This window comes from Borostomias antarcticus (assembly GCF_949987555.1).
Source record: "Borostomias antarcticus genome assembly, chromosome: 5".
In the NCBI taxonomy this organism is placed as follows: domain Eukaryota; kingdom Metazoa; phylum Chordata; class Actinopteri; order Stomiiformes; family Stomiidae; genus Borostomias; species Borostomias antarcticus.
Genome location: NC_140238.1, coordinates 4217992 through 4235488, shown reverse-complemented (window position 1 = coordinate 4235488; position 17497 = coordinate 4217992). Strand labels below are relative to the sequence as shown.

Here is a 17497-nt window from a genome sequence, read left to right as displayed (position 1 = left end):
TTGGCAGCTTAGTCGTATTGAATCCATCCTCTTTGTCCTCAGCCTCCTGTTGGATTGTATCTAGTCTGCCATTAACGCTGGTCTGGTCCGTGTAGAAGGTTTTTAACCATGCCATGGTTGGCGGAACACCTCATATTGGTGCTGTCTGACCTGGCATCATGATAAACGTCTCAAATGGCTGTCGAGTGTGTCCAGTGTGTTGGAACCTGCGGATTGAAAGTGATAAAACATCCACTTTCACAGCACACTGAGAAGCCTGATGGGTTTCTCCTATCACTTGTCATCATGTGACCTTCTGTGACTATATAAGAATGAAACAAGTGTAAACTACAAAGAGTGTCAGCCGGCGTTCAACCTGACACGATTCCTCTTCTGCGCTGGTGTGCCTTTACATAAGCGCATGGCAGAATCAGAATAACTTAATTCATGTCAGAATAACTTTTGCACACTTTTAAACACTCAATAAGCACTCATGTTTTCACAGACACACTCATTTAGACCACTAATGGAAAACCATGTTTATTTATTTATTTATCTTACACCTTAACAAGTACATGTGAGGACATGTCAGATAAATGTACCAACTGAGTTACAGTGTGTTAATGTCTTAACCCATGTCTTGTTTAACTGATCAGTGTATGCCTTAACACATATGTGTTAATATCAGCCCACTCTGGTTAATGTGTAAGGGCTGCTTGATCGGGGTGGGGGGTGTTAAGAGGGTGTTAAACGTGGGTTTGGGGAGGTGGAGGGGGGCTGAAGGGGTGAAAGTGTGTCCCTTCTGCAATTGGCTAGTAGAACCGAGTGTCTCATTATGCACCTCATTGTTCCTTTGTTGGACCGGGGGTATAAAGGCGCCCCAGTGGGCCAGGAGAGAGACAGTTGAGACACACAGACCCCTGAAGAGGACCAGGGAAGCAGAGAGACGCTCAGAGAGAAGTGAGAGTGAGAGAGTGAGAGCATCGCCCTCAGGGAACTGTAGACTCCTGCGACTCCAAAAACCACCGTCTGAAGAAAGTCTTCTGAGAAGTTGGCACAACAATTTTGGGGAGAGATTCAAAACCAAAGTTGTTGTTGTTGTTTTTTTTTACGTTACCTTGTTTTTTACATCAACTTCCGTCTGCTGAGATGGATTCTGACGCCGGCTCCACCTCCAGCCGCTCCTCCTCCCCAGACCTGGTGGTGGACGACTCCATGAGCGGCTTCTTCTCCAACAAGATGTTCCAGGCCTACTGCCGCGAGGAGGGGGCGGCCCGGACGGAGCGCTGCCCCGGGGGAGGCAAGGCCGAGCACCCCAAGGGCGAAGTCCAGGACCTGCGCCTGAAGGTCAACAGCCGCGAGAGGAAGCGGATGCACGACCTGAACCAGGCCATGGACGGCCTGCGGGAGGTCATGCCGTACGCCCAGGGCCCCTCCGTCCGCAAGCTGTCCAAGATCTCCACCCTGCTGCTGGCCAGGAACTACATCCTCATGCTGTCCAGCTCCCTGGACGAGATGAAGAAGCTGGTGGGCGACGTGTACGGAGGCGCCGCCGCCCAGAGCCGGCCTGGCGCCCCCCACCCCAGGATCAGCCCCGCGGCCCCGGCAGCCCACCTCCCCCTGCACCCCCTGGCCCAGTCCCTGCACTCCCTGGTGGGCAGCGCGGCCTCGGCTCTGCAGCACCCCTCGCCGGCCCAGGCCCCTCACTCGCCCCCCTCCGCGGCCTACCTGGGCTTCCACGGGCCGGTCCAGAGCCTGCTGAAGGACCCCTTACACCTGGCCGGCTCCTACAGGCACTTCCCCGGCATGCCCTGCCCCTGCTCACTGTGCCAGCCTCTGCCCACCACCACCTCCACGCTGCACAGCTTGTCAATGGGCAGGTGAGCAGGCGAGACCCTGGACTGAACTCTGCAGTTTAGGCCCAACCGAGGACCAAGATTGTTGTTTGAACTCTTATAAAGCCCAGGAACTGCCTAGGGTCAGGTGTTGTACATATTTTGTATACTGTATATATCTTCAATTAAGTATGTTGCTGCTATTTTTTTATGAATTACTTGTGCTTTTAATATTGAAAAGATTTCAATTCACGCACTGGGTTATTTCAGAAATCCATCCAAATCATTTGGGTTATGTATTGTTTTGTACTTTGTACTGCCATCCTTGAAACTTCTCTTGTAAAAGCAAGGGTAGCTGCTACTGAGAATCCATGTTGCTGAAACATCCAAATGGAAAAAGCTATTGTGCCTATCTCTTATTTTCTTAAATTAAACTTTGTTAATTATCAAGAATCTTGATTTCCTCTCCTTTATTTCACTGCAGATGTTAGTCTCCACAAATTCACAACAGGGCATTTCAGCACCAAAGTATATATTTAACCTACAACACAAACAAGTTATACCACACTCTGCGTTACAAATATAAGCTTTAGCAGCTTATACTGTACTAGGGCCGTCCACAGTAGACCCAGGGGGTTGTAGCTGGGCTCGGCCCTGGGCAGGGGGGCAGAGGGGAGGGGGGGGGGGGGGGGGGGTGTTGGTTGCTAACCAGCTTTGGAGAGGACAACCCCCTGAGCTGAAGAGGGACAGAAGGGCCAGACAATGCGGCGGTGCGGAGGCTGAATGTGGCGCTCGGCGGCCCTGGGACCATCCATCTTCACCTCAACAGGGTGTGGGGGACATGAAAGGGGGACGCCAGGCGCCAGGACGGCGCGTCACTGTTGTCTGGCGCAGGCAGGGGGACGCTCCCCCCCCGGTCCCTCCTGGACCCCGGGATTTGTCACTGTCCCAGAAGGACACGGACGCATTCATACCGAGGGCACGTCCGAGGGAACCAGATATGGGAGATCTCCCAAACGCCAGTGTTGGGTTTTCTTATGAGAAAATAAAATACCATGTGTCCACTTTCAGTTCTTTTAAGGGTCACACATTTGTTATCCAAATGGCTTGATTTAAGGTTGTTGCATTTAGATTGAAAAGTACTGTGTGTATATATATATATATATATATATATATATACAATTATGCTTTGATCATTGTAAACAATGATTAACCAAGGACACCAAACACTGGAGAACAATGGCAGATGCAGATCGGACGCTGTGGACATGTATTTACTCAAACCCCCACAACAATGGATCGCTCTCACTTAGCAACAAATCAAGCGTGTAAAATACATGCTTATCCTCCCACGGCTGACGGGCGAGGTGGAGATCAGGGTGGGGGGGTGGGGTGGGGGTTGGTGAAGGGATGAAATGAAGAGATGTAGCTCCTCGCCCCCTCCCTCCCTCCACCCCTCCTCCTCCTGAGAGGCCTGAATAGGCCTGAACAATGGCCGCGCATGGGATACAAAGACCAGGGGAGGCCAAGCTCTCGTGCCTGGGACACAGACCCCCCCACCGACCCCCCCATTCAATCTACATTTCATCATGGTAACAAGCGCCGTCGGGCCAAAAGGCCTGACATCTCGCTCGCCACAAAGGCGGTTAGCTCTAATTTATGGGGCTATTGACACTGTAAAGAGCCCCTGTCAGTACTGGGGGACTGTCAGCTGGGGGACGTCCCAGTGGGAGGAGGCAGCTGCCAGCCCTGCCCAGGGAGGGGGCTTCTATGGTGGGGACGGGCGCTGCTGCGTCACCTGGTCCCCTCTCCCTGACACTGGGACCCGAGGTCCTCCCACAAGGCCCCCCTTTATTTGGGCACAGGTGGGAATGGGAAGCAGAACACATTGTGGGGATTAGTGGGATTGGCCTCCCTTTGCTCTGTTCCCTCTTCTAGGTGGATAATTAGGGACATTGACTTGTGCAAAGCTGGTGTTTCCTGATCGGGGACAGATGGTGCTAACCCACGGAGTAGCATCAGCAGGACGGAGAAAATGTGTGTGTGTGTGTGTGTGTATGGTGGGTAATGGATATGCATCTTAAATCATACAATATGGACAGTGCCTCCTGCACCCATTATGCTCAGCCACTGCTGTAGACACAGAGCTTTTAGCATATGCTAACCTGCTACATTGCTTTTAGCATATGCTAACCTGCTACCTTGCTAAAGGTCACGCGCTGCTCTAAGTGTGTCAAACACGTGGAACAAAGATGTGACTTTGGGAGTTGAGGAAGTTTCTCCAATGCGAATGAGAGCATGTCTGCCAAGGGAGAATTCAAAGAATTTTGGGGAGATGAATGTTAAGGCCAAACAAAAAGCCATGTGATTTCTGTTCAATGTCAAAATACCGAATGATACTTCACAAAGGACAATGGCCAACTGAACACACGTGCAAACGAAGAAAAGCAAAATAATTCAACAGTGCTCTTGCTGGCCAGTGTCATCACATAAACTGGAGCATGTATCACCTGGGTCCAGACCTTTGACTCCGCCCACTCCACCGAAGTTGACTGATTCTTGAAGATCTCAACGGCGTGTGACGAGTTGACAATTCTGTCTGATCTGAGGCTTGAGAGTCAGCAGGACGGAATACCAAACTGATTACTGTCAACATTTCCAGCATCGTCTAGTCTCCCAGGTCAGGTCATCTGGAGTTTCACCCCACAGCCACAGAAACAGATGGATGATATACCCGGAGGGGCCGCTGATCAATAGAGGGGTGTGCTTTACCCTTGGCTCAGCAGAGCCCGGATGGACAGAGTTAATTAGGGAACTGAAGGATCCAATTAGTGGGATTGAGGTGCTGGACGGAGGAGACATATTGCAGAACATATGCACACATTGTGCAGCGTCTGGATACAGGGGAACTTCAATTAGGGTAGAACGCTCTTCCAGAAGCTCGTAGCCTGACCTTTTAACTCAGCACTCAGTAAAGTCTGGCTCTCTTTCACCCTGCATACTGATGAGGAGGAAACACAGCTGGGATGAGGCGCACACACACGCACACACGCTCACATGCACACACACACACACACACACACACACACACACACACACACACACACACACACACACACACACACACTGAGATGATGCACAGACAGACTCATATGCATGGACACAAGCACACAGATGCAGACACACACATAGCCTCGCAGACTGTCTCTCTCTTTCCCACTCTCTCTTTCTGTCTCATTCACAAACACTTCTTTCTCACTCACTCAATCACAAACACATGGATGGAGGGAGTCAGGTTGGAATTAAGCACTGATTGGCTCCCCTCTGAATAATGAATCTGAAGCTTATATAAATGTTTTCACATATTCGTAATGTGGTATGGCATTATCCCAAACTAAAGAATTCAACTGTGCTAAGGAGATATGATGCTTTTTTACCTTTGGACCTCTCGTACAGTTTGATCCTCTACAGCCACCATAGCCAACAAACATTCAAGCGGACTATTTTTCTCCTTTTGGAAAAGGTAAATATGATGAAATTGAGTTAGCTAGATACTATTCTAAAATCATATACTTGCAAACAGCCCCATGTTAATTGAAATGCGTTTTCAATATTTTTTTTTCAAGCTCCGTCAGTCGGGGTTAGAGTTCAGTCACTATTGATGATGTCATCGTCTGAAGATGGCTGAAGGGTAAGAGTGAAGTCGCAAAATAGTTTTTGTTTGTTATTTAACTATCTCATCGAATATAACATTAACCACATGCTCTACGTGTGTTTGATACATTAATTCTTTGTTATTCAACTTAATCTTCATCCAACGATGTTGAAACGGTGCAGTATTTAGCTCAGAAACAATCAATACAAGTCCGTTGGGGTTTGTTTACCAAAATATTGCACCAGCAGCAGTAGCTTGCTGAGGCTACGTAGCTAGCAGGCTAACTAGACAGTTCACAGCACAGGGAGTGCAATTCAAAACAGTTACTTTATATAATAACCGTATTGCACAACTGTATTGCGCGACGTGTCCTTTCCACTTCAACTCCGAGTCGGATATTCACAGATAACGGATCGCTAGCTTAACGTTTAGCTAAACAACTGTTAGCTCACGTTAGCTGATCTTTAGCTCGCTAGCTCACTGTCTGGCTAGCCTGGGAGATCAACATTGACAGATTTTGCCTTAGCTAGGAAGTGATAACTTGCAGAGCCTACGCAGAGTTTGTTTTAATCAAAAGATCCGTTTCTGCACTAAACATTGGGTAATTGTCGAGCTAACTAACTTGCCAGGATACTCGAATCTGTTCACTGCTGGGATGAGGGTTTATGAGTGAATTGTTTGGCCTTTTCAAAAGAGTTGTTTTTAATGTGATTTCTCACATTGACCGTGTATCTTTCCTCCAGGGAAGGCTGGTGGGGAGGCTGGCTTCAGCAAAGCTTCCAGGTCGTCAAAGACAAGGTAGGCGTCCTTATCTGGTTCCACTAGCTCTAATCTGTTTATGATTGTCTCTCTCACATGAAGTTGTAGTGCATGATCTTTGATCATGTACCTTTCATGTTCAACTATTGTGCTGTGACATTGTAAAAAAAAAAAAAAAAATGTTGCAATGTTTTCTTGCAGTCAGCAGAGGCCTACGACTTCATAAAGCGTGACCTGACAGAGTTCTCCAACGTGGTCCAACATGACACTGCGTGCTCCATTGTGGCTACGGCCAGCGCCGTCAGGAGCAAATTAGCGGTATGTTCTTCATCTGGCGTTGGTCACTGCTGTAAGATCTCCACTAAGCATAACCACTGATATCTAACTAGTAGCTATACCTCTGACTGAACCATGTCATCTAATTTATTGCTTTATAAATGTTCTTAGCCGGTAGACAAACATACTCCAGGAGCTTGCTCGATCGCCTTGTTGAGAGGGGTCAGGGAATAATTTTTTACAGGCCCCCGGGTGATACTGTTTTTTTGCTTCCCTCTGGAATATGTAGGGGTGGGACGTATGCCCACCTCCCTTGTTCTCTGTAAAGCGCATTGTGTTGCCTCTGGGTATGAAATGCACTATACAAATAAAGCTTTGATTGATTGATTGATTGATCTCCCTGTTCACTATTAGGTGGAAGGCTCGTCTAATACCACTGAGAAGGTGAAGAAAAGCTTGTCCAGTTTCCTGGGAGTCATAACAGACACCCTCGCTCCACCCCCTGATAAAACCATCGACTGTGATGTCATCACTCTAGTGGCGACGCCCACAGGCACCACAGAGGTGTATGACAGCACCAAGGTTAGCATCAGATGGGTCACTCGCATGAACAGGTTTGGTCTTGCATGAGTCGCATTGTTTAGTTTACATACTTGCTCACTCCCCTGGGCCTCTCTCTGTAATTACCACTCAGCCACAATAACATGAAAACTTGTCCCTACAAGTAGCTTAAGGTTATTAAGCAAAAGCATGTTACAAATGGGGTACTGGATAAGATGGTTTATCCAACAAAGGGACGAAGCTTAAGGCCTTATTATTTTCTTTATTTGTAAGTTGTTATTTTGGATTGGCATTAGCGGCTACAGCAACACCCCTCCTTCTATTGCTTTGCAACAGCAACAACTCATTTTTCTATTGCTTTGCTACAGTAACAACTGTTCTTTCTTGGGGTTTCCACTTGTAACAAGTAACTTTCACCAAATCTTTTGACCTATAACCTAATGGATAGCCTAGTATACAAGTAACTTTCACCAGATCTTTTGACCTATAACCTAATGGATAGCCTAGTATACAAGTAACTTTCACCAGACTTTTTGACCTATAACCTAATGGATGGCCTAGTTGTTGAAATATGAACATTTTAAAAAGCAGCTCATTTTAACTTTGATGAATTTGAAGTTGTTTGATGTAATTGTAAGTTAACAGCTCTTTAGTACGTGAGTATGTGAGCTTTGTGTGTGGATACATCATGTTGCTTTTAGCCTCAGGGTTGCTCTGTAGTTGTTGCTCAACACGTTCTGTGTCTGTGTAACAAAACATAGATAATAATATTTGTTTTACGTTAATTTTTTCCCCCAGGCTCGTCTTTACAGTCTACAGGCAGACCCTGCTACGTACTGCAATGAGCCCGATGGTACACACATTATGAACTAAATACATTTACCTCTGTTTTAATCGGACAGTTGACTCCCACTGACTAGATTGCTGGTTAGCTAGTGTAATTACCATGGGGCATCGGTAAAAATGCTCTTGAGATGGACTTGACTCCAGTAAGTTTATTCCAACTTCACTCACTGTGCAGCCTTAATAGTTTTATTGGGATATGAAGATAATGTCCCCTGGAGATGTATGAGACACATTCTCACCTCAGTGTTACGATGGGCGTTGAAGACGTGTGTGTGACTTGTCTCCTCCAGGTCCCCCAGAGCAGTTTGACGCCTGGCTGTCCAGATTCAGCCCAGAAGACAGGAAAGGAGAGATCTCCGAGCTGCTGGTCAACAGTCCCTCCATACGTTCCCTCTACACCAAAATGGTAGCACCCAGAACCCCTCCCATGGGATTTGACTACACAAATACCAGATTAAATAAGTGTAAAACATCGATGTATTATTATGAGTAATTTTATTCTGTGTTCTAGGTGCCAGCAGCGGTCGCCCATTCAGAATTCTGGCAGCGGTATTTCTACAAAGTGTTTCAGTTGGACCAGGTGACACTCATTCTGTTTAGTTTGGGTACAGTTTCTCAGCATAAACTGTCGATCATTCCCAGGTGCTGTCATTACGCCTCCAAACAGTCTGTTGCTCCACCTACTGGTCAATATGAATTTGCATAATGTCTTTTTTTTCTGCCCCACAGGAGGAGGCGAGGAGAGTGGCCTTGAAGCAGAGAGCAGAACAGACCACCCACACAGAGGCACTGGGCTGGGAGGAGGATGAAGGTATGTGGGATGAGGGAGGGGGAATATCGGCTTCAATCAATGTATTGTAGAGAGGAGAGTAACCACCTATTATATTGTAGATTGCTATTCTTGCACTTTGCCTTCAGCACTAGATTATGCTCTTAGTCACTTGTTTTGGAAAGGAGATGCACTTGTGAGTTCTGGCAAGTAGTAGTACATTGGCTTTTCCTGCATTGGCTTTTCCTTAAATGCAATTATTGTAAGTCGCTGGATAAAAGCGCCAGCTAAATGACTGTCATGTGATGTAGTGAGACGAGAGGAGTCAGAACAGTCCTGGTCCATGCAACTCTCACTGGTCTCTCTCCCCTTCCCTCGCTGTAACAACAGATGACTTCTTAGGTGCCACTTCGTCATCCCGCCTCGACTTCACGCCCCCGTTAGATGAGTCCGGAACCCAGCTGTCCATGCCCCCGACGGTCCCCGCGGCAACGACCCCGCTCAGCCCCACCCCCTCTTCGAATGCGGAGCGCGACGCCGCCCTCTCGGTCAGCAGCGACAGCGTCAGCCTGCCCACGCAGGTGGAGGTGAGCCGGGGGCCCGCGGCCGTGGAGTTGGCCCAGAAACTGACCGAGGCCAGCCTGGACGAGAAAGACGACCAGGGGCCTCCGGAGGACCAGAGTCCCGGGAGGGCCAACCTGCATCCTGGGGCTCAAGTAGATACCACAGCCCAGCCAAAGGCCACAGCAGAGGGGGTGAGAGCCAGGGCCCCTGCCCCGACCAACAGGGCAGAGGTGGCCAGAGAGGAGGGGCCCCAGGACCTGAGGGTGTTTGAGCTGAACTCTGACAGCGGGAAGTCGACGCCCTCAAACAATGGCAAGAAAGGTAGATCGCATTGAACTGACTACTGTTGATGGTGTCACTCAACAGTGACAACTTGATGGTTTTGGCTTGTCCCATAACAGGCGGCAGGTTTTGTGTGTCCTCTCTCACCCTGTGTGTCCTCCTCCCTGACCCCTGCAGGGTCCAGCACAGACGTCAGCGAAGACTGGGAGAAAGACTTTGATCTAGACATGACAGAAGAGGAGGTCCAACTGGCGCTGTCTACAGTAGAAGCTTCTGGAGAGGTGGGTCACACGGGGATAACTGCCTTTGTTCACACTGACACACCATCTCTGTTCGAATCTTCCCGTAACCTGAAAATATCTTGCTGTTAAAGTCGCACTGAAACGGACGTTTGAGATAATCTAACTTCCGTAGTTTGACGTATTTCCGAGGCAAACAAGCTATGAGGGTGGGACGTATGTTTAGAGGAATTTGATTGGAACATTGACAAGTGGACGGGTTTTAAGAACTTTAGACAGATTCGATAGAAGGATAGCGTTGATTGACAGGTGGATGTCGTTAGATTATTGGCCTAAAATCTAAGGTACCTGTTGTCGTCACTGCACGTGATCTACCGTTTTCCAGGAAGCAAGAAATTATGTACTTTGATATAAGATTACAACAAAAGTCGAATTTTGTAATTCTTTTGGCATACATCGTTGAATAGGTGAACACTATGACTAATTATGTGAACCAAAATGGGACAGAATGCTTTTTTCATTTCAGTGCAACTTTAAAGGAACATATTAGTCACACATGACAGTTCTATGCTGTTTTGTAGTTATGTTCAATGTTTTAAACTAATAAAGTTTCCCCCCCCCTCCTCAGTTGGACGAAGACTGGGAGAACTGGGAATGAAGAGCGACACAGTGTTGAAGTCCCACCTTTAAAGCGAGTTCTCGGCAAACGAACCATGCTTACCGTGTTTTAACTCTTTGTCCACGCTGTCACCATGTCACGTTTGTCCGTAGGGGAATGTCCGCTGGGTTTGGACCGCGTTGCAGAGAGGCTAACAGGGCAACGGAAGACCAAGGCAATAGGATCTAGACCGCACCGCCAGCCAACACATATAGGTCGCTGTAGGGAAATAGCTCAGCTAACGCTGTTCTCCTGGTTATTACCTGGAGCGACTCAAAGCTAGAGGGAACATGGCACAAGTTTAGAGTGGTTGGTAAGGATTCCATCTAAGGCGAAGTGACATCAATCGACTGGTGAGAACTTGAATGGTTTCACCACATCAGGGGAGGAAGCTTTTTTCCCCCTCTTTCACGCCATTCAAGGTACCTTGTACAGTCAGTTGCTAGTACTACAAAGTTATGAGTTCGGGAATTACTTTTACTTTCAGGCTGCAGAATAGCCATAAACTGTTGTAATGCTGCTTGTCACCTTTCTTAAGATGAAATACTTCACAAGTGATTTGAACGGTGGTGTATTTAACTATCTTATGTATATTGTTTGTCCCATCAATGACCTAATAACTATCTTATGCAAGTGAATATTCAAAATCGAGAAATATTTTGGCCTTCATAGAACACTTTAATTTTGGGATTCACTCAAAGCTCCTACATACATGGCCTTGGAAGATGCACAGTGGTGTGGAAAAGCTATCCAAATACTTTATTACACAAGATACTGATCTGATTCGAAACACAGCCAATTTAAGTTGTACATTTCCTTTTTCTTGTTCCCTTTTCTTTCATGCTAAGTGATTGATGTGAACAAATCTCTCGTCTTTATTTTCTGTCTCTTACATTGTTCACGTCGCTTATTCTATTGTGTATGTCTGTTATTCTCATGTATTCTCAACTGTCAAAAGAGCCAATCATGGCTTAATAAAGGGGGTGAACATGATCTAGGTGTTGTGGTGCCACAGTACCGGGCTGGACGTCTCTGGCTTCGTCTAGCCAAACTTGCTTTGCCCTGCACGTTTTAAGAGATGAACTGCATTTATAAAGGGGAAGAGGTAATAAGGACTACTGCCACATATTTTGTAATAACACAGTAGTCTTCATTAGCATCAACCCAAAACTCAAGTGTGAAAATGTAGCCTGAGAAAAAAATGAAATCATCTAATGTAATTATTCTGTGCTTTGTTGCATGTTTGCAATGGCATAATGCAAAATGTACAGATATACTGTTTAAGTTGTTCGTTTCTAATGTGCAGTGACATCTAGCTTATTTGCAGGAAATATTGTCATGTTGTATGGTGCATTCTTCCCAGTCAAATCGTCACCACCGTTACTTTATTCGCACTTTAAAGTCCATTGCGTTTAAAGCTGTTACTTTTTAAGTGCGTTTTCCTCTATTTTTCAATGATTATAATTAAAACAGTCATAAAACGTGCTGTCTTCTTCAAGCAAAAATCTTTAAGCAACCCTAGCTTACACTTTGGAAGGGATAGGGGCTGTGCATGTTAGTAAATGCGCTCGGAGCGCACCCGGGGCGCTCTCTGGTCGTTCAGGAAATTCACAGCACTCCGACTCGAGCGTCCCCGTTGGAAAATGCAGAGCACTGTTTTCTGGGACACGCAGAGCGGCGCACTGGGTGCTGACTGAACAGGCGGTTTTGTCCGAGCGAACTAACTGGCCGTTAAATTAACTGATTTCAGAGCGCTCTGTGACTTTGAAACCATCAGAGCAGATTCTCAGCGCATTTACGAAAGCACCACATATGTATTAAAGCAATACATAGCGTTTTCTCCTGTTTTATCGAAACTGCGCCCCCACAGGCTCTGCGAGTAAGTGCATTGTTGTAACGTTATCAGATTGTCTTTTTCTTTCTGGCTTCCTCCGTGATGTTTCGCTTCGGTTTTCTCACCTCCGCCATGATATCATTGATCTAAAAAACGCATGATATCCATAGACGCCGGAATACTTAGCTACTACTGTGTTGTTTAAGCACAACGTTGCCCATGCGCATTACGACTGAATGCTGCGTGGGCGCGAGTTTTAAAAGGTAATAAATGTCAATGTATTATCTTTCTGAGTAGACTGTTTGGACGAATTAGCTTACTTTTAGTAAATATAATTGGAGAATTAGCACCAGACATGTTTGTAAAGGTCCAGATATCGCGATGTATTGCTTTAATGGCTCTGCGGCTGCCTTCAAAATCATGTGGATTTATACCATGGATGTAGGCTATTATACGCAATTATGACGAAGTGCGCCATCTCCAGGGAAACGTTGGAGTAAGCTTCTCCAAAGCTCCGTTTTCTACCAATTCCAAAGCAAATCTGAACATTTGAAACGGGTCCTGTCGGAAAGGTGGACAGTTATCCAATTAAAGTGTAGGTTACATAGGCAAAGTAATGATTCAAGTAGACTATTATCTAGCCTAGTGGTTTACAACCTGTTCCAATCTCTTATTTATTTGACAGTTTTCCAAATAGCCTAACAGACAGGGCCAACTGCAAAAGCAGAATGGCTCAAACTCGTGTTAGCAGAAAGCGCTCCCTGGCAGAGCAGGATAGTAACAGAGCCACGTCTGTGATGACTGGCCAGAGTCAATTGGACACAACAGCATCCGATGTTCCGCCGTCCAGGTAAGAGCCGGGGCAATTAGGCAAGCCTCACTTTTACATACAGCACTGACCAATGGATTACAGTCTACAGTGGGGCCCTGCTTAGTGTCCGAATCAGTTGTTGGTCGAAGATTTGCGGTGTCTGTCTGCTTTTTCAGACAGCTCCGCCGGTGTCCCGGTAATCACCGTCTGAATGTCTGCCGCGAGGAGGCGTGGCCGGTGCCCAAAATGAGCGAGGGAACGCGGAACAAAGAAGATAGGCCGAACACGGAGGGCTGAGGTGGTGCTTTGCACCGTTCACAGAGTAGCTAACAAAATACGAAGTGCCTATAATTCATGGAGGTATAGAGAAAAATAAAAAATCACTTTTAAAACCTGTTTCCGACGTGTCATCTCGTGTTACCATGTCTGTCAATAAGAGCAACAATCTGGCAAGGTGTTCTGTTTTGTGCCACCAGATGGCAGTGTTTCTCCATTCACCCGTAACGTTATCTCAAAGCCTGCCACTCCTTTCTTGAGGCAGTAGCATCCACCGGCCATTCTCATAAACATGATTGTTTTGACGTATAGCCCGTTCTAGACCAGAAACTATACCTTATGAGATATTATTTTATATTAATAGCTTTATCTTGTCAAATGCTAGTTTGGGTGTGTGTGGATAACATATTTTCTCTTTTTTACGTTGTTTAGAGCAGGCCAACTAGCCTATCGGTTGTTCAGTTCAGTATCGGGGGTTCAGTTTTTGGTTGAAAGAGATGTAGGCAAAACAGCCCACTGTATCCTGTAGCCTATATCGGTATTTAATGCTACTACCTGAGAATGAGTGAGTTAATATAGCCCACACTGTGGTTGTGGTGGCAGTTTTCATGTCAGGGTTAGGGTGAGTATGTAGGTCACAGGAGATGGTACACCTGCAGCTAGTTTCAAACTGCAGTGCATTCTAACGTGGATGCTACCAAAGCTCTTACCAAATGACTAAGGACAGCCCATCTCCATAGCAACAATTTACCCGCAGGAAGTATCTATTTATATTTATATCACTCTGTCTCTTTCCATCTCTCACTCTCTGTTGCTCTATCACTGCCCCCCTCCCCTGCACACACACACACACACACACACACACACACACACACACACACACACACACACACACACAGTCTTGTGTCTAATTTATATCACTTTCATTGTCTTAACTATGGACAGTCCACACACCTACAGTATGGGGGGTGTTTTTGTCATGGGGAGACAGAGAGTGGGGATGGGTGATACAGGCACTCTCTCTATCTCTCTCTCTCTCTCTCTCTCTCTCTCTCTCTCTCAGTAATGGATCAGCAGCAAAAGGACTGGGTAGAAGTCATTTCTATTTTGGTTGATTCATCATCTTTGATCTCCTCCAGGTGACAGGACCAAATGTCTTGAGTTCCAATCAAATACACCATTTTCTCGGCTGAACAAACAGTTTTGAGTGATGAATACTTGAGCGGCCCTACTGGCAACGCTCTCTACTGATGGCTCAAAAAGGGCATGGACATGTCAGGCAAGTTAATTTCCGCCCTCATACATCCACTATTCCGGGTAGTCGGCCTGGATAATAGCTTCAGGATTCATGCTGCGCCACAACACTGTTGCTTCCAGCCCTGAGTTTTCCTAGGCAGAGGAGGACCGGTGGCTACCTCAAATGCCGCTGCCTCCTGTGGACCCCAGCTAATGCAGACGGGCGTGTAGGTTACATTCTGAATGCAATTCCCACTTGGCGCCCTTAGTCAGCAGAACGGCTGTGTAGGAATTTCCTGTACGGAATGACTGCTCCCTTAGTGGTGTGTGCTTTACATTACCCAAGGCTTTGGTGCTAACAAATCACGAAGGCAGTAGACCTGGACCGCGCCTCCTAAAGGGCCACTATACCGCCTCCTTACTGGGTCCCCTTGACCGAAAGCTCCCCTTGACCGAAAGCTCCACCGCCCCTTTTCTGCTCTGCTTTCTCTCTTTCGTTTCTCTTTTGCTCATTCTCTCTGTCTCTCTCTCTGTCTCTGTGTCTCTCTCTCTCTCTCTCTCTCTCTGTGTCTCTCTCTGTGTCTCTCTCTCTGTGTCTCTCTGTCTCTGTGTCTCTCTGTCTGTGTCTCTCTCTCTGTCTCTGTGTCTCTCTGTCTCTGTGTCTCTCTCTGTCTCTCTCTGTCTGTGTCTCTCTGTCTGTGTCTCTGTCTCTCTCTCTCTCACACACACACACACACACACACATTTGAACGACTTTATTTGTGTTCACATAATAATCAACAAAATCTTGAACACAAACAATAAAAAGCATTGGACACTCACTGACTGCCATTCCATGACTTAGCAGACAGTCTAAGGATACAGGAAGCAACATCTCCATATCTGACGACTTCCAATCATCACAGACAATGAAGAGAATTTTGCCGTTGCTTGAGCTTTTGTCTTGGGCATTCCTGCCATCTGTAGGCCCCTCACGACTAGTCTGTGGACATTACCTAGGCTACCAAATATAAACACCAGTAGTTTACATTTATACCCAAACTGAGTGACCGCATATTTGAGCGGTTAATATTTTAACACCACACACACGCACATACTGTACATGAATACATGCACACACACGCACACACATACACTGATGCATGCACACACACACACATAGGGCCTACACACACACACACACACACACACACACACACACACCATAGAGAGGGAGAGAGAGTCAGGATGAGGTCATTGTCTTGAGAGAGAGAGCATTATTCTCTGCGCCCTAAAGGGAGAAACCCTGTAACCCCGTTGCCTTTCAACGGGCACAAAAGCCTCCCGTTGGGAGAGGAGGCGGGGCTCTGTGGAATGTGTAACCAGGGCATGTAGACCGACTGGGTCTCCAAATTCACACAGCTGTGTGTGCGCGTGTGTGAGAGAGAGAGTGTGCGCCTCGAATGCGTGCATGTGTACACAATCGTGCATCTGTGTGTACTGGAAGTGTACTAGCCTAGTGTGTGTGTGTAGTGCTCACATGTTCTTGTGTACGTCCGTCGGCTAATTGCAGTACACAAGTGTGCTCGTGGTGTCTTATAGGTATGTCCTACCACACAAGTGGACACTTCGCTACGCCAAGAAGGAGCGATTACCTCTGGTGAACCAACCACGCTCGAGCTACGATGAGTTCTCTCTCGTTAGATCACAGCGAAGGCCGTCCGGTCCATCCCAGCCTTTCGTGAACCCCCTGAAGGAAGAGACGCTTCAGACTTTTTTCCATGACAAACCTCGCCTTCCCCGACGTCGAGCGGTGGGAACGGGCCACTCTGTTTGTGCTCAGCGGTGTCGGTGAGGAATGTGGGGTTGAGTCGGGGAGGGGAGGAGGAGGACAGAGAGAGAGAGAGAGGGATGGAGGAGGAAGGAGGGGGGGAAGCTATGATAACTCCCACTCCATTCAGATTTATGGGGAAGATGGGGGGCCTTCTCTGGAGCAGAGCCATTAGGGGACTAGTAGAGTTACACCCCTCGACGCGGCCTGCCAAAACAAATGTTTACTTTAAAACTTCTTCTTTATAGTCCACCCTCTCTCTCTCTCCCTTCATATGGGGAAGTGGTTTCAGCTATGCTGGGGCCTTTACAGACACACAGGAATATTCATGGTTTTCTCTGAGGCTCCAGCCAGGGATGGTTTCCATTGTTCGATTGTGCTTTTCGGAGCATTCCTATGATATACGACATAGGCTGACTAACCATAATGTCTCTAAAGTATATGATTTCAGGCTGTTTGGGAGAGAGAATGTGAACATTGGCCCATGTGTTTCTTTGTGTGTATGTGCGTGTGTATGTGTGTGCGCGTGTGTGTTTGTGTGTGTGTGTGTCCGTACATGTGTTATTTGTGTGTGTGTGTGTCTCTATCAAACAAACAAACATATTTTATTTGTCACATGGTGAGAGGCGGCACATCACACAGTGTTGGCGGCGAAACACACACACACACACACACACACACACACACACACACACACAAAATGGCTGGAGCATCCACCGAGCATCCTGGCCGGTGAAACCAGTCCTGTTCCATCCAGTCCCTTCATTCATTAGTCTTCCATTCACACACATTCATCCCCAAACACTCACTGCTCTGCTTCGGGACACCAACAAACCCATTAATGTCTGTCTCTCTCTCTCTCCCCCTCTCTCTCTCTCTCTCTCTCCCCCTCTCTCTCCCCCCCCTCTCTCTCTCCAACTCTCTCTCCCTCTGTCTCTCTCTCTCGCTCCCCCTCTCTCTCCCCGTCTCTCTCTCTTTCCCTCTCTCTCTCTCTTTCCCTCTCTCCCTCTCTCCCTCTCTCTCTCTCTCCCTCTCTCCCTCTCTCTCTCTCTCTCTCTCTCTCTCTCACACACACACACACACACACACACTCCCCTGTCTCATCTG

At 47.1% G+C, this 17497-nt stretch overlaps 2 protein-coding genes across 2 annotated transcripts; both read left to right on the top strand.

Moving 5' to 3' along the window:
- Positions 1 to 1128: 1128 nt before the first annotated feature.
- On the top strand, positions 1129 to 1863 carry olig4 (oligodendrocyte transcription factor 4; the record flags this gene model as incomplete). Its single annotated transcript, XM_084438384.1, has 1 exon — positions 1129 to 1863. One exon carries the CDS (start codon positions 1129 to 1131, stop codon positions 1861 to 1863), a length of 735 nt encoding a protein of 244 aa, XP_084294510.1.
- Positions 1864 to 5486: 3623 nt separating this feature from the next.
- On the top strand, positions 5487 to 11812 carry bsdc1 (BSD domain containing 1). Its single transcript, XM_084437678.1, has 11 exons — positions 5487 to 5505; positions 6213 to 6267; positions 6430 to 6546; positions 6919 to 7086; positions 7864 to 7918; positions 8202 to 8317; positions 8423 to 8491; positions 8641 to 8722; positions 9071 to 9565; positions 9704 to 9807; positions 10394 to 11812. The coding sequence occupies exons 1-11, from the start codon at positions 5495 to 5497 to the stop codon at positions 10421 to 10423; spliced, it is 1302 nt and encodes a 433-aa protein (XP_084293804.1). The 5' UTR covers positions 5487 to 5494; the 3' UTR covers positions 10424 to 11812.
- The last annotated feature ends 5685 nt before the right edge of the window (positions 11813 to 17497 follow it).

Coding starts and splice junctions, on each gene's coding strand:
- bsdc1 (XM_084437678.1), top strand. Junction 8,318..8,422: donor GTTCCCTCTACACCAAAATG/GTAGCACCCAGA, acceptor TCTGTGTTCTAG/GTGCCAGCAGCGGTCGCCCA. Junction 8,492..8,640: donor AAGTGTTTCAGTTGGACCAG/GTGACACTCATT, acceptor TCTGCCCCACAG/GAGGAGGCGAGGAGAGTGGC.